Source organism: Ambystoma mexicanum, chromosome 4q (assembly GCF_040938575.1).
Source record: "Ambystoma mexicanum isolate Mex_15411 chromosome 4q, UKY_AmexF1_1, whole genome shotgun sequence".
In the NCBI taxonomy this organism is placed as follows: domain Eukaryota; kingdom Metazoa; phylum Chordata; class Amphibia; order Caudata; family Ambystomatidae; genus Ambystoma; species Ambystoma mexicanum.
Genome location: NC_090928.1, coordinates 831715023 through 831728387, shown reverse-complemented (window position 1 = coordinate 831728387; position 13365 = coordinate 831715023). Strand labels below are relative to the sequence as shown.

General features: G+C 46.1%; 1 protein-coding gene across 1 annotated transcript in view; it reads right to left on the bottom strand.

The window, feature by feature from the left end:
* The window catches only part of FSHR (follicle stimulating hormone receptor), a 2702145-nt gene that overhangs the window by 87975 nt on the left and 2600805 nt on the right, over nt 1-13365 (bottom strand). Inside the window, exon 9 of the mRNA XM_069608399.1 lies at nt 3814-3999. Coding sequence (XP_069464500.1) covers nt 3814-3999 — 186 coding nt within the window. The remainder of the gene's footprint in view (nt 1-3813; nt 4000-13365) is intronic.

Sequence of the window (13365 nt, the reverse complement as noted above, 5' to 3'; positions counted from 1 at the left end):
TTGCATTACTTGGTTGATTGGGTGGGTTCGGCCCTGAGGATAGGTCCTGGGAACCTGCCACCAATGTGCATGCCCCTAGGTTAGTGCGCTTATTTCATCACAATCATCCCACAAAACCTGGCCCTTCTGCGGGGAGGGGATGTACTGTCAGAAACCCACGGCCCGCATTACGCCCTCAAGGTAAGAACAGAGGCAGGATGGTTGCAGGGACTGTGGGAGGAACGTTTCTGAGTCGCTGCCACCTTTGTCCCCATTGCAGATGTGCTTGGTGTAGGGGTAAAAGGTGTGCAGGACACAGAACCCAAGGAAGACTACGCTTCCCAGCAGCCCCGGGCCTGAAGCTACAGCTCCAGCAGCCCAGGAAACGCCCTGAACAACGCCCGTCGCAACGCGCATGCGCAAAGAAGCTACCGCGCATGCGCAATCCCGGAAAGCTTGTCCGTGCTCATCTCTGCTGCCAAGAGGACGCATCTGACGGAGCTCCAGCAAAGCTTCTCGCGGGGCCGCCCTCGCCACTGGACACACCTTCAGGCCCCGCAATGTCAAAGATAAGTACCCTGTCTCCTTTTTAAAGTTAGAAGATACGGGAGGGAAAGCCCTACCAAACCTCAGGACTATGGGCCATTAACAATTGTGTACAAAAAGTGGGGCTGTCCTGACTGGAGAAGTCTAAGCCGACTGCCGCTTATTGATTGCAGTCTAGGTTTAAAGACAATGCGATATCCTTGGGTGTCACCATTTGTGTATTTACCAAGGATAGCAGTACATGAAAGAACCATAATAATCCACTTGTGCTAGCTCATTAGTCTGTAAAAGAACAGCTTTTATTAAGTGGCTGTCCTTGTTCTTTTACATATTGTTTGTAAAGAAATTGTAAGTACAAAATATATGGGTGTACATTTTTTCACCAAAGTCACACATAGAAAATGTAAACAAATATAGAACAAATAGAAAAAAAATTGAAAAAAGACATTTAGCAAAAGATAAGACAAAGTCATACATGTGCATGCTGACAGAAGTATGACGACATGTGATACCTTCGCCTGCGGCACTGTAGTATCCCTCTGTGCTGCGCGCTTTGCTGCTAGAATCCTTCTTCTATGTGGTAAACGAAAGTGCATCCAGCCGCTCTTCTTGGCGAAACCTTCATCTCTAGGAAGCCACAGACACTTCTGGGGATGGCTGAATGCTGTTTTCAACAAGGGACCCTTTTCCTTGGCTCCATGAAGAAGGCTGTGACCCACTAAAGCCGAATCGTCTCCTGGGACTCCTTTACCCTAGCGGTGTGGCGGGGTCCCCCCAAATCCAAGTAGAGATTTACTTCAGTGACGTCGATCAACTACTTTTTGGTCACCCTTTAGCCTGGCTTAGTTAGACCTATCCAAGGACTTTTACTTTCAAGGATAACTTTTTACAATGAGAAAAACGAAATGTATTAACAGCAACAGAATGTCGTCATACTTCTGTCAGCATGCACATGTATGACTTTGTCTTATCTTTTGCTACATGTCTTTTTTCAATTGTTTTTCTATTTGTTCTATATTTGTTTACATTTTCTATGTGTGACTTTGGTGAAAAAATGTACACCCATATATTTTGTACTTACAATTTCTTTACAAACAATATGTAAAAGAACAAGGACAGCCACTTAATAAAAGCTGTTCTTTTACAGACTAATGATCTAGCACAAGTGGATTATTATGGTTCTTTCATGTACTGCTATCCTTGGTAAATACACAAATGGTGACACCCAAGGATATCGCATTGTCTTTAAACCTAGACTGCAATCAATAAGCAGCAGTCGGCTTAGACTTCTCCAGTCAGGACACCCCCACTTTTTGTACACAATCCTTTTTAAAGTTACCAGAGGGAAGTTGAACACTGGAAAGAGACTCCTCTTGCCAGTGACTGTTGAGAAACCTTAATAACTTCGGAGGAGATACACGGAAGTTCGCGAACTAACTATTAACCCACTAAACTTGCATGTGACATGCATTCGCCAGTTGCGGGTGCAAGCGTACAGTATGCTCGCCTGTTGCGGGCCATTCTATGCCGTATTCGCAGTTGTGAGCACTTGTGAAAAGCCAAAAGGTGTGAAAGGGCAAAGCTAATTCTCTTCCTTTTTGTCAGGAGTGAATCGCTACCTACAACGACCTGATTGTTTCGCAACGCACAGTCTGCGGTGCCGGCGGGCGGAAGAAGCGCACTGGAACACTTGGAACACTAGGGCTAAGTGCATTATGTGACCAAAGCATTATATTTGAATTCATGTTTACTCTGTGGTGGTATGTAAAAGGGGGAAACGTTATCTGCATATGAAGTCAGATAGAATATTGTGTTTATAGAAATCCAAGACCGGAGCAAACTTGTGAATGAGATGAACAAGTGCTGGGTTCCAGTCTGAGGGTAATGCATGCATGTGGTTAGAATGCATGACTGAATGAACGCCCAAGGAGTTAAAAAGGCAACTACCAAGGTGAAGGTAGTCCAGACTCCATAACCTCTCTCTAACCCTCAATCCAGTTACCCTACCATCCCGAAACCCATCCAAACCGTGGACCCTAACCCTCTTTCCCCGTGGGGGTCGCGGTGACCTGCGTTTCAGCTAATCCAGGCTCCAAGACTGTCAAGGGGAGGTAGGAGTTCTTGCTACTTCCGCGTTGGGACGGACTTCGCCTTGACAGGCGGACCCGGTAATTGCCCATTCGTGGGTGCCGTTATAGCCGGCCTCCCGATCCCCATTCTGCCACATAGGGCAGAATGGGGGTCGGGAGCATGGTTTCACCGGCACCGTTTATACTGGTGCTGGTGCAATCATGAGTTCTGCTCGCAGGTGCCGGTATCCACTCCTGGTGAGTCCAGGAGTGCAGTCCGGCACCGGCGAGCAGAACTCGTAGTGTGGTGGAGAGGTAACAATGGCGCCGGTAGCACTACCAGCACCGTTGTTGCCTTTCCGCCACACTCATAATGAGGCCCATTTTCCTTTAGGAAATGGAAACACATAGGATGTCATTCCAAGGTAGGCGGTAAGGGGTTAACAGGGCCATTAAAAGTGCTGGAGCCGTCAACCCCTTACCGCCTTATTATGAGTTCTGCTCGCGGGCCCCGCTAAGATCCCCTGGTAAAACCAGGCATCCTTTACTCGGTACCGTGAGCAGACCATGGTGCTAACAAAGGGTCCGTTATTAACGGGCCTGTTGTTAGTACCCTCCCCATTCCCATTGAGCCCTATGGGGGCTCGAATGGGGATGGGTTCCTTGAATGAGGAATTGCCAAGGTAAGAATGGCCCGGTAGCGACTCAATAGCGGCATGGTTACCCCCTACCTCGTAATGACCCCCATAGTGTTATTAAGCCGAGCAATAGTCAAAGTCCTGCTAGCACTATTCTGTCCTGCCTCTCCATTCAAACCTGAAAATTCCGAGTTAATATGTACAGGAGCAGTTAAGGAAGAGCAGAGTTACCGAGATGCACGGCCAACTGAAGATTCCATGCAGGTTTAAAATGTCAGATTGTTTTTAAACATAACTTTTGAAACATCACATTTAAAGAGATGTGAATTTAAACAATACATAAAATAAATATTAATAAATGATGGACACTTGTAGACATGCACACGTTCCCCAAAATGTAGGCAATTGATAATGTAATTAATGGAATGCATTCAATGGAATGACTTCTGTCAGTAATGTAGAGACTCACACAGGAGAGTTGCTTTGTAGAACATGCAACTTCTTAACACTGTGCATGGTTTCATTATTGAACAGGTCATCCAGCACTTATGTAAGCGATAAAACAAACAATAAAGACTCACTTTTTTCTTTTTCGGTTTGCAAATGCACAGCAATGGCTCGGATAGGTAAGGTTTGCCTCAATCAATTCTGCAAACGTGTCAAGTGATGGCAGCTTTTTTAAATAATAGGTGAATCTGGCTCTGAGTTTCTTGATATTTTCCAATCCAATGCTCGGCAGGAAACGGATTCTAGTTCTTGATATATCCCTTTGGGACGAAGGAAGACATGTTTGCATTAAGTACATGATTAATCAACATTTGCAAGCATTTTACGATTGATTTGAACAATTTTGAAGACAGATTTTTAAAAATTGATTATTTTTGGATTAGACACATTAGACCGACCTTGTGGGCAAGACAATGTTACAGAAAGAATAGAGCTATAAAGAGTGTTTTAGAAGAAGACTATCTGAATGGCATGGTAATTGGAAGTGCTATTGGCATGCATTTACTTTGTCCCAGACCTCTTCCTTCATGCCAGTCCTATTTTGTCACTGTCATTTTCCTTCTCCTTTGGTTGGGACATTTTCCTTATCCTTTATCCCTGACATTTTCCTTCTTCACTAAACCTTTTCTCTTTCATCACTCATTCTAATCCTGCTCCTTCATCCCACTCATTCTTTGTCTCAATGTGTGTTCTCCCTCTTGTTCATCCCAGTTCTTCATCTACACTATCCCAGGCGTACTTATTCTTCTTCATTCATGTCATTCTCCTACATCCTAGCCCTTTTCCTTCTCCTTCTCCCTAGTTTCAGTTATTCAGTCCTTAGTCTTCTTCGCATGTGTACTAGTCTTTCTCCTTCTCCTTCTTCACCCCAATACTTCTTCATCTTTTCTTTTTTCAACACAGTCTTTTTTTTATCTTGCATCCCAGTCCTTCTACTTCATCCAAGTCCTTCCCCTCACCCAATCCCAGTTTTCTGCTTCATCCCAGTCGTTCTCCTTGCCCCCATTTTTCTCCTTTGTTCCAGTACTTTCCCTTATCCTTTGTTCCGGTACTTTTCCTTCTTTATCCAATCCTTCTCTTATGTCCCGGTCCTGCTCTCTCATTCTAGTCCTTTCCCTTCCCCTTCTCTGTCATACCAATTTTTCTCCTTAATTCCAGCCCTTCTTATTCCTTGTCACAGAACGTTTCTTTTGTCCTTGTTCCTCTCCTTCATCACAGACCTTCTCCTTTGTCTCAGTGCTTCTTTTTCTTTCCAGTCATGCTTTTTGTCCTTTATTCCATTCATTTTCTTTTTTCTCCATCCCGTGCATCCCCATCATTCTATTTTGTCAGGTGCCTTCTGCTTGTCTTTCACCCCAATCCTTCTCCTTCATTGTAGCCCTTCTCCTTCATCCTAGTAGATCTATTTCTCCTTTTCACAGTGCTTATTCTCCTTCTCCTGTGTCCCTATTGTTATATTCCTTCTCATCCATCTCAGTTCTTCTCTTTCTCCTTGTCTCACATTTGTTTTTGTCATAGTTTTTCTTATTCTTCATTCCATTCCTTCCCCATCTCCTTCGTCTCAGTACGTTGCCTTTGCCTTCATCCAAGTAATCCTACGTCATTCCAATCTTTTAATCTTTTTCCTTCAAACCAATACTTTGTCTTCTTCATCCCAGCCCATCTACTCGTCCACCTCCTTGCACTTACCCTTCTCCTTCGTCCACTTCTTTTCCATTCCAGTCCTTCTCCTTTGTCAATTCCTTCTCCATCATCCCAATCTTTCTCTCTGAACACTTAATTCAACTTCATGTGAGTCTTATTCCTTCATTACAGTCCTTCTTCGTCCCAGCCATTCTGCTTCTCCTTTCATCCCAGTCCTTTCGTTCTCTTTTATCTGAGACCTTCTTCTTCACCCCAGTACTTTGCTTTCTTCTTTGTGCAAGTCCTTCTCCTGTAATTTGGCCTCCTCCTCTTTTTCCTTTATCTTAGCCCTTCACCATTCTCCAAGTCATTTAGCTTCCCCTTCACTCATGTCCTTCTCCTTCATCCAGTCCTTTTGCTTTGAACAGCCCTTCCCCTTCATCAACGTACTTTGCAGTCTTCTTTCTTTACACCAGCCCTTCTTTTTCAAATTAGTGCTTCACATTCCCCTTTACCCCTTAAAATCCCTTCAACCTAGCCCTTCTCCTTCTACTTCATTCCAGTCCTTCTAATTGTATTTTGCCCTTGTTCTTGCTGCTCCTTCATCTCATACTCATTCATCCTTGTACTACTCCTTCAGCCAGTCCTTCTCTTTCTTCTATGAAATAGTTCCCTTGTAATTTCAGACTCTCATAAGTGTGTTCTGTTATTCTGTGTTTGATCTATGCATCTTATGATGGTATCTAGTATATCCATCGAAAGTCTATCCATCAAATGCATTTGCCTTGAGGGGTTTGCAACGAAAAAATATGCATCGAATGCATGTTTTTGAGGGGTAAAGGGTTAATTACTTTTGGTGGGTTTTAAAGGGTAAAAAACAGGGGTTGAGGGGATTCCCCCATAAAAAGAAAAATCCATTTGATGCACATTTTTTCGTTGCAGAACATTCGATGGAAATGTCCCTGATGCAAACGATTCAATGGATAGACCATAAACCTCTTATGATTATTTAAGAATGCCTAACCATCCTGAATTATTTCCTTAGTGCTATACAAAGTAGCCTCTATCTGATGCCCATAACTAAACTGTTGCTTAATGTTACACCACCCTCCTGCTCCTACCTGTACTCGAAAACTTTGTATGTTATTATGCTCACACCATCTTTTTGTAAATGCAATTATCTTAACTGTGTCTGTCTTGTTCTTGCTTTGTAACAAATGTAACCTCTTCACTCTGTAAGAAAGCACCCAGTTGCCTTTGGGCTTGGCACGCTGTATGAGCTTCAAAACAATACAGCGGTTGGCATTACTTATTTATTTATTCATTGTGCATTTGTAGGGCGCTTATACATCAAGTAAATTGTGTTTCAAAGTGCCAACAGGGCAAGAGTGAGGGGACATGGAAATTAAGAACAAATACAACAATGAAAGATAGAGACGGTCCTACTAGGCATTGTCAGCATTCAGAACCTGAAAGTGCAGAGAGAGAGAAGTGATGCAGGAGTTGGAGGTAAGTGCTAGGTGTATCAAAAGGGAAGTGCTAGGGAGTGAGCAGCTGTAAGTGCCTAGGTGGAGTGGTCAGCTGCCAATAAGTGCAGGACTGTGGTGACACAGGCCAGTGGGTGTCAAGGCAAAGTGCTGCAAGGGGTGGAGGCTGTAGGTGATTGGGTGTGGCAGGCCAGGACCCGGGAGGACACATGAGGGCCTTGGTCACCAATCTCAGCAACTGTGGGATTTAACAGAGGAGGGAGGAAGGGAAGGAGGAGGTGAAAAGGAAAGTCTTGAAGAGCTTCGGAAACTGAGGAGATCTGGCATAGGATGAAGAGGAAGGGGAAGGATATTCCATAGGAGGGAGCCTGCTGGGGAAAGAGATCGGCCACCAGCTTGCTGTTTAGCAAAGCGGTTAACACACAGAGAGTTGGTGCCAGGGGAACCTAAAGATCTGGATTATTTAGTTAGAGCAAGTTGTAGATAGTTTTGTCTCTGGTCCCAGACAGCCTTATGGATGATGCAGAGGGATTTGAATGTGATCCTTGCAGCAACCGGGAGCCAGTGGAGAATTTTTAGGGCTGGAGCGATGTGGTACCTGAGCTTGAGGCTAAGGATAAGTCTTGCAACCCTATTCTGGATTAGCTGAGGGGTCGTAGAGAAGAAGAGGGTAGATTAAGGTAAAGGCTATTTCAGTAATCTAGCCTAGTGAGAACCAGAGCACTAGAGACATTGAGCTTCTGAGGGAAAGTGAGGAAAGGAAGAATTCCTTTGAGGTGGTGAAGTTGAAATTGGGATTTCTTGGCAAGGTCCTGAATGTGAGGCATGATTGAGTGTATTTGAAGATGACTCCAAGTTTTCTGGGTTCAGATGAAGGAGAAGGGGAAGAGCCCATAGAAGATAGCCAGAGTGAGGGACAGAAAGAGAGAGCAGGAGTCCCATTAGGAAGGACCGCAGTCTTGGTGGTGTTGAGGTGCGATCATTGGAAATACACCAGGACTGATATGATATGATATGTTAGGTTATTTATAACGCGCTTAATACCCAGAGGTTTCTAAGCGCAGACCCGGGAATCAAACTTGTGTTGCTCCACATCGTCTTGCTTCCAAGGCAAGCACATTGCCCCTGAGCCATCCTCCTGTAAAGCAATCAGAGGTGGGTGTCTGTACTCCTGCTCTCTATACAACAGAGGAGAGGCACAAGATTCTCTATTATTGGTAACATAGTTGAGCAATCAAGGCCTAGCTTCCCAGGAGGTGATGCAGGCTGGTTCTTAAGTACAGTGTAGTCCTCAAGCACCCACAAAGGAATGTCCACAAGCTGTATTAGTTAAAATACAGTCTTTATATAATGAAGGTTCAAGGTTATATACACAATCACGATAATAAACTTTGTGCTCCGACAATTCTAAAATGGTAAATATATACAGTTCTAGGTGGTACCACGATTACTCTGATTCCATTAAAATGCATCACCTTAACTCAGTTCAAATAGCATACAAATCAACACAGCAAAATTATATCCAACATAGACTTAGGAGGAAGACAAGTTGGTTAGACAATTGGCAGAATACTGGGTCCCTACCAACCGGACACAGTTCTGTATGAGGATCCTCCCACCTGGGCAACCTGTAAATGAAGATGCACTACAAACCCTGTCCAGATATTGTCTACTAGAGTCTTATATATTTCTATAGTTCTACAACCCAAATGTACCTTATGTTGTAGAGTTCTTTGTTGGGGAATCAACAGGCCCTTCTTGTGTGCACTCCTTTTCAAGCAGAAGCTATGGCTAGTCGAACTTCCGAGATGAAGAAAAGGTGAACGTTGTCATTGAGGCAGCACCTTCGGTTGTAAATGAAGATGCACTACAAGCCCAGTCCAGATATTGTCTACTAGAGTCTTATATATTTCTATAGTTCTGCAGCCCAAATGTACCTTATGTTGTAGAGTTCTTTGTTGGGGAATCAACAGGCCCTTCTTGTGTGCACTCCTTTTCAAGCAGAAGCTATGGGTAGTCGAACTTCCGAGATGAAGAAAAGGTGAACGTTGTCATTGAGGCAGCACCTTCGGTTGTAAATGAAGATGCACTACAAGCCCAGTCCAGATATTGTCTACTAGAGTCTTATATATTTCTATAGTTCTGCAACCCAAATGTACCTTATGTTGTAGAGTTCTTTGTTGGGGAATCAACAGGCCCTTCTTGTGTGCGCTCCTTTTCAAGCAGAAGCTATGGGTAGTCGAACTTCCGAGATGAAGAAAAGGTGAACGTTGTCATTGAGGCAGCACCTTCGGTCCTTGCGGTGCACGTTGATGATCAGTCGAAAACGTCCTGGATCAGGGGTGGCATGCGGTGCACCTCGATGATGATGGTTCATTGCCGCAAAGAGTCAGTGAAGAACTTTGGCCCAGCAAAGTCGTTGAGTCGTTGGGTGGTGGGATATCCACCAGCGGATTCTCCCCGGTCGTCGATGACCTTGACTTTCTCTGGCAGGACGAAAGCAGTCAATGAGGGTGAGCAAGGGAGTCCTTGGATTAATTGTTCTTAGGCAAATGGAGCATGGTAGCTCCGGTCGGCGATGGTGGTAGTGGACGGTGGATAACTGTACAGTACTTCTTTTCATTCTCCTCGGCGGTCCCCTTCTCCGGTCAGCAGCCTTTTCGTAGTTCTGTCTACCAGGGAGCTTTGGTAAAGATCAGCTGGTGCACAATGGTCCCTCATAGCTCGGGGAGAGGTCTCCTAGCCAGGCCCTCTCTTGAATTGGTTCTTGAAGGCACAGCAGCTTTCAGATTGCAAGGAAGGGAACAGCGGTTCACCTTCTTCTTCCGGCTCGGCTTTGAGAGTAAGAATCAAGTATCAACTTCATCTTCTGAATGATTTCTAGCAGTGAGAGGCCCCCAGATATGCTGTTGATCTCCCATTAATTCTGCTGGGTCACACTCAGGCAAACAATCACTCAGAAGGACATTCAGGCAGTCAGGCAGCCAATCGGGCGCACAGTGCATTCAGGCCGTTCTTCTCCATCCAGACACTCACAACACAGAATGTGGATTCGGACAAACACTCTGCCATTCAGCACAACACACTGCTTTCATAACAGTTTCGGGCAGGGCTGTCTCAGTCAAACACCAGATTCTAGACCCCCATAACACAGAATACGTATACGTCACACATTCCATTCACCCAGGTCCCACACTACGGGCGTACCCACAACATACAGTCATTGGGAAGGCTCCAGCCAGTCTGGCATGGACATCTCCACAACACCCTATATGGAACCTCCACCCAACAGCCTGTCAGGGGGAAGGGACAGAGTCAGGGTTTCCTGGGACTTCGGGAAAAGTAAGGTAACAGGCGATAGAAAGCAAGAGGCCACAGGGGCCATTTTGTTTCCTATCAGGAATCCACTGATTCTAATGAAGGGGCCTGGGCATCCCAAAATGGGAACGCACAGGGCACCTGTCAGTTCAGCACAGAGCTGCCACCAGCATACACTAAGAGTACAGGGTCGTACTCCTACCCATGGGTGCCATAAGGGTATCCCAAGGGCCTGTTCACCAAACCAAATACAGGAAGAGCCGCACCGCCAGGAGTCACACGTGAACTCCTGCACGGAAAACAAGTCAGAACACATGATAAAAAGCAATAAAGGACAAGGATTCAGAGGCCCTGTCTCTTCAATGCATTTCCAGCATCACAGTTGCCCCCCCAGACTGAGGCTAGGGTCCCTAATCTCCCACAAGATAGACACCTTCATCCAGATGGTCAACATACCTTCTTGAAAGGCCATCTGTATTATCATGACTCTTCCCTCATCTATGTTCTATGGTGAAGTCTAGCCCTTACAGGCTAATGGACCACCTGAGCATTTTTGGGTTTTCACCCTTCGTCTGCATAAGCCACTTCAGGGGTTTATGGTCTGTTTAAACCTTGAAGGTAGACCCTGTAAGGTAGGGCCTAAAACTCCTTAGGCTCCAAACTATACTGAAACATTCCTTTTCAACAGAAGCCCACCTAAGTTCTCTACCCTTGAGTTGTATACTGATGAAGATGATCGGATGTTCCCTCCCTTTGTCATCTAACTGGGACAAGACAGCTCCAATTCCGGTGTCGTAGGCATCCGTCTGAACGATAAAGGGCTTGTTGTAATCAGGTGCACACAACACAGGTGCCCTACACAGACTTTCTTTCAAGCCAACAAAGGCCCTCTGACAGTCTTTGTTCTAATTAACCTTCCTTGGTTGTTTGGGCGAAGTCAGAGTTGTAAGAGGGGCAGCTATGGTTCCATAGTCCGTCATAAAATTGCGATAATACCCAGTGAGTCCCAAAAAAGCTCTCACCTGGGTTTGAGTAGTGGGAGTCTCTCTGTCATGTACATCCTGTACTTTACTGGGGAGAGGGTGGATTTGACCCCCTCCTACCTCATGACCAAGATACGTGACTTTCCCCTGAGCCATCTGGCACTTGGTGGCCTTGATAGTGAGGTTAGCCCTTTTCAAGGCCTGCAACACTTTATCCAAGTTAGTCAAATGCTCCTCCCAAGTGGAACTGTAGATGGTGATGTCATCTAAGTAGGCCACACAAAAGGCCTCCAGCCCACTGAGTGCATGATTGACTAAATGTTGGAAAGTGGCAGGTGCATTTTGCAACCCCAAAGGTATGACTCTAAACTGGTAGAGCCCCTCAGGTGTTGAGAATGCAGTCTTTTCCTTGGCATGGTACATCAGAGCTATTTGCAAATAGCCTGAGGTAAGGTCAAAGGTGGTCACAAATTTGGCAAGCACCTATGGTGTCCACAAGCTCATCAGCCCTGGGCAATGGATGCACATCAGTTTTGATGACGGCATTGACCCCTCTGTAGTCCACACAGAACTGGCAATCCTTTGTACATGCCTGGAAACTTGCCTTGGCAACAAGGACCACTGGACTGGACCAGGCACTGGATGAGGGTTCAATAACACACAGATCCAACATCTTGGCGACCTCAGCCTGGATGTGGTTCTTAATTGTATCTGACATACAGTAGCACCTGCTTTTGACAGGCACACTGTCACCAGTGTCAATTTCGTGCCTAGACCACGGTGTAAGGCCTGATGTCAGTGAGACCAGATAGGCATACTGCCGGAGCAAAGCCCTGCAGGCCCTCTACTGCTCTGTCATCAGAACTGGAGAGAGGTGCACTCCCTCCACTGAGCCATCCTGAGGGTTGATATGCAGCAAATCAGGAAGGGGCTCACTCTCATCCTCTTTTTGCTCTGAAGCCAGCAAGAGACATGGGACTTCTCCTTGCCCATGAAAAGACTTGAGCCTGTTGGCGTGGAATATCTGAGGGGCTACTCCAAGGACTCCCATGTCAACCAGATAGTTGACTTCACCCATCTTGGAGATTATCCTGAAGGGTCCAGTCCACTTATCTGCCAAAGCTCAAGTCTTGGTAGGCTCCATCACAAGGATCTCCTGTCCTGGAGTCCATTCGACTTGTGACACTTTAAGGTCATGCCAGTACTTGTTCATTTCCTGTCTGGCCTTGAGATTCGCTGTCGCCTGACCCATTATCTGTTTTATCCTCTGTCGGAGGCCTAACACATAGTCCCCCACTTGCTGGCAGGACCTGGAGGGTTGGCTTCCAAACATTCTCTGATCAAGGCAAGAGGCCCCCTCACTGGATGGCCAAAGAGTAACTCAAAGGGGCTGAAACCAACACCTTCTTGAGGTACCTCTCTGTAAGCGAACATCAGGCATAGCATTTCCTCCTCAGGGGCTCTTTCAAAGTGCCTAGCATGCCCTTGAGAGTTGTATTAAATCTCTCAACCAGTCCATTGGTCTGGGGATGGTAAGAGGTGGAGAACTTGTAGGTTACCTCCACTCTTTCCACAGGGTTTTCATGTAACTCGACATGAAGTTGGACCCTCTGTCAGAGACAACATCCTTAGGGAATCCAACATGGGTGAAAATGCCCAGGAGAGCCCTGACAACCACCTTGGCAGCAATAGTCCGAAGGGGTATATCCTCGGGGTACTTGGTGGCAAGATCCACCAAGACCAGGATGAACCGATGTCCACCTGAAGTGGGAGGGTCAAGGGGACCGACAATGCCACCCTCTCAAATGGTGTGTCAACCACTGGCAATGGCTGCAGTGGGGCAATGACAATGCCTCCAGTCTTGCCAGACAACTGACAAGTTGGGCAGGTCCTGCAGTGGGACTCCACTTCTACTCCCATCCGTGGCCAGTAGAAATGGACAGAGAGCCTTTGCTTTGTCTTCTTGGTCCCAAGATGACCAGCCAAGGGCACCTCATGCACCAACTGCAGTAGGAAGGGCCGGTAAACCAGGGGTACTATCAACCTCTTGAGGGCACCAGGTTCACCTTAGTGGCCTCACTAACAAGGATCTCACCCTCCCAATTGATTCAGAATGTCCTAGGCACTTCTCCTTGTGCCTGGGACAGGGCCTGTTTCCTCAGACCCTCGAGAGAGTGGCTCTGTCTCTGACCCTTACAGAAGTCTGCCCGGGAGG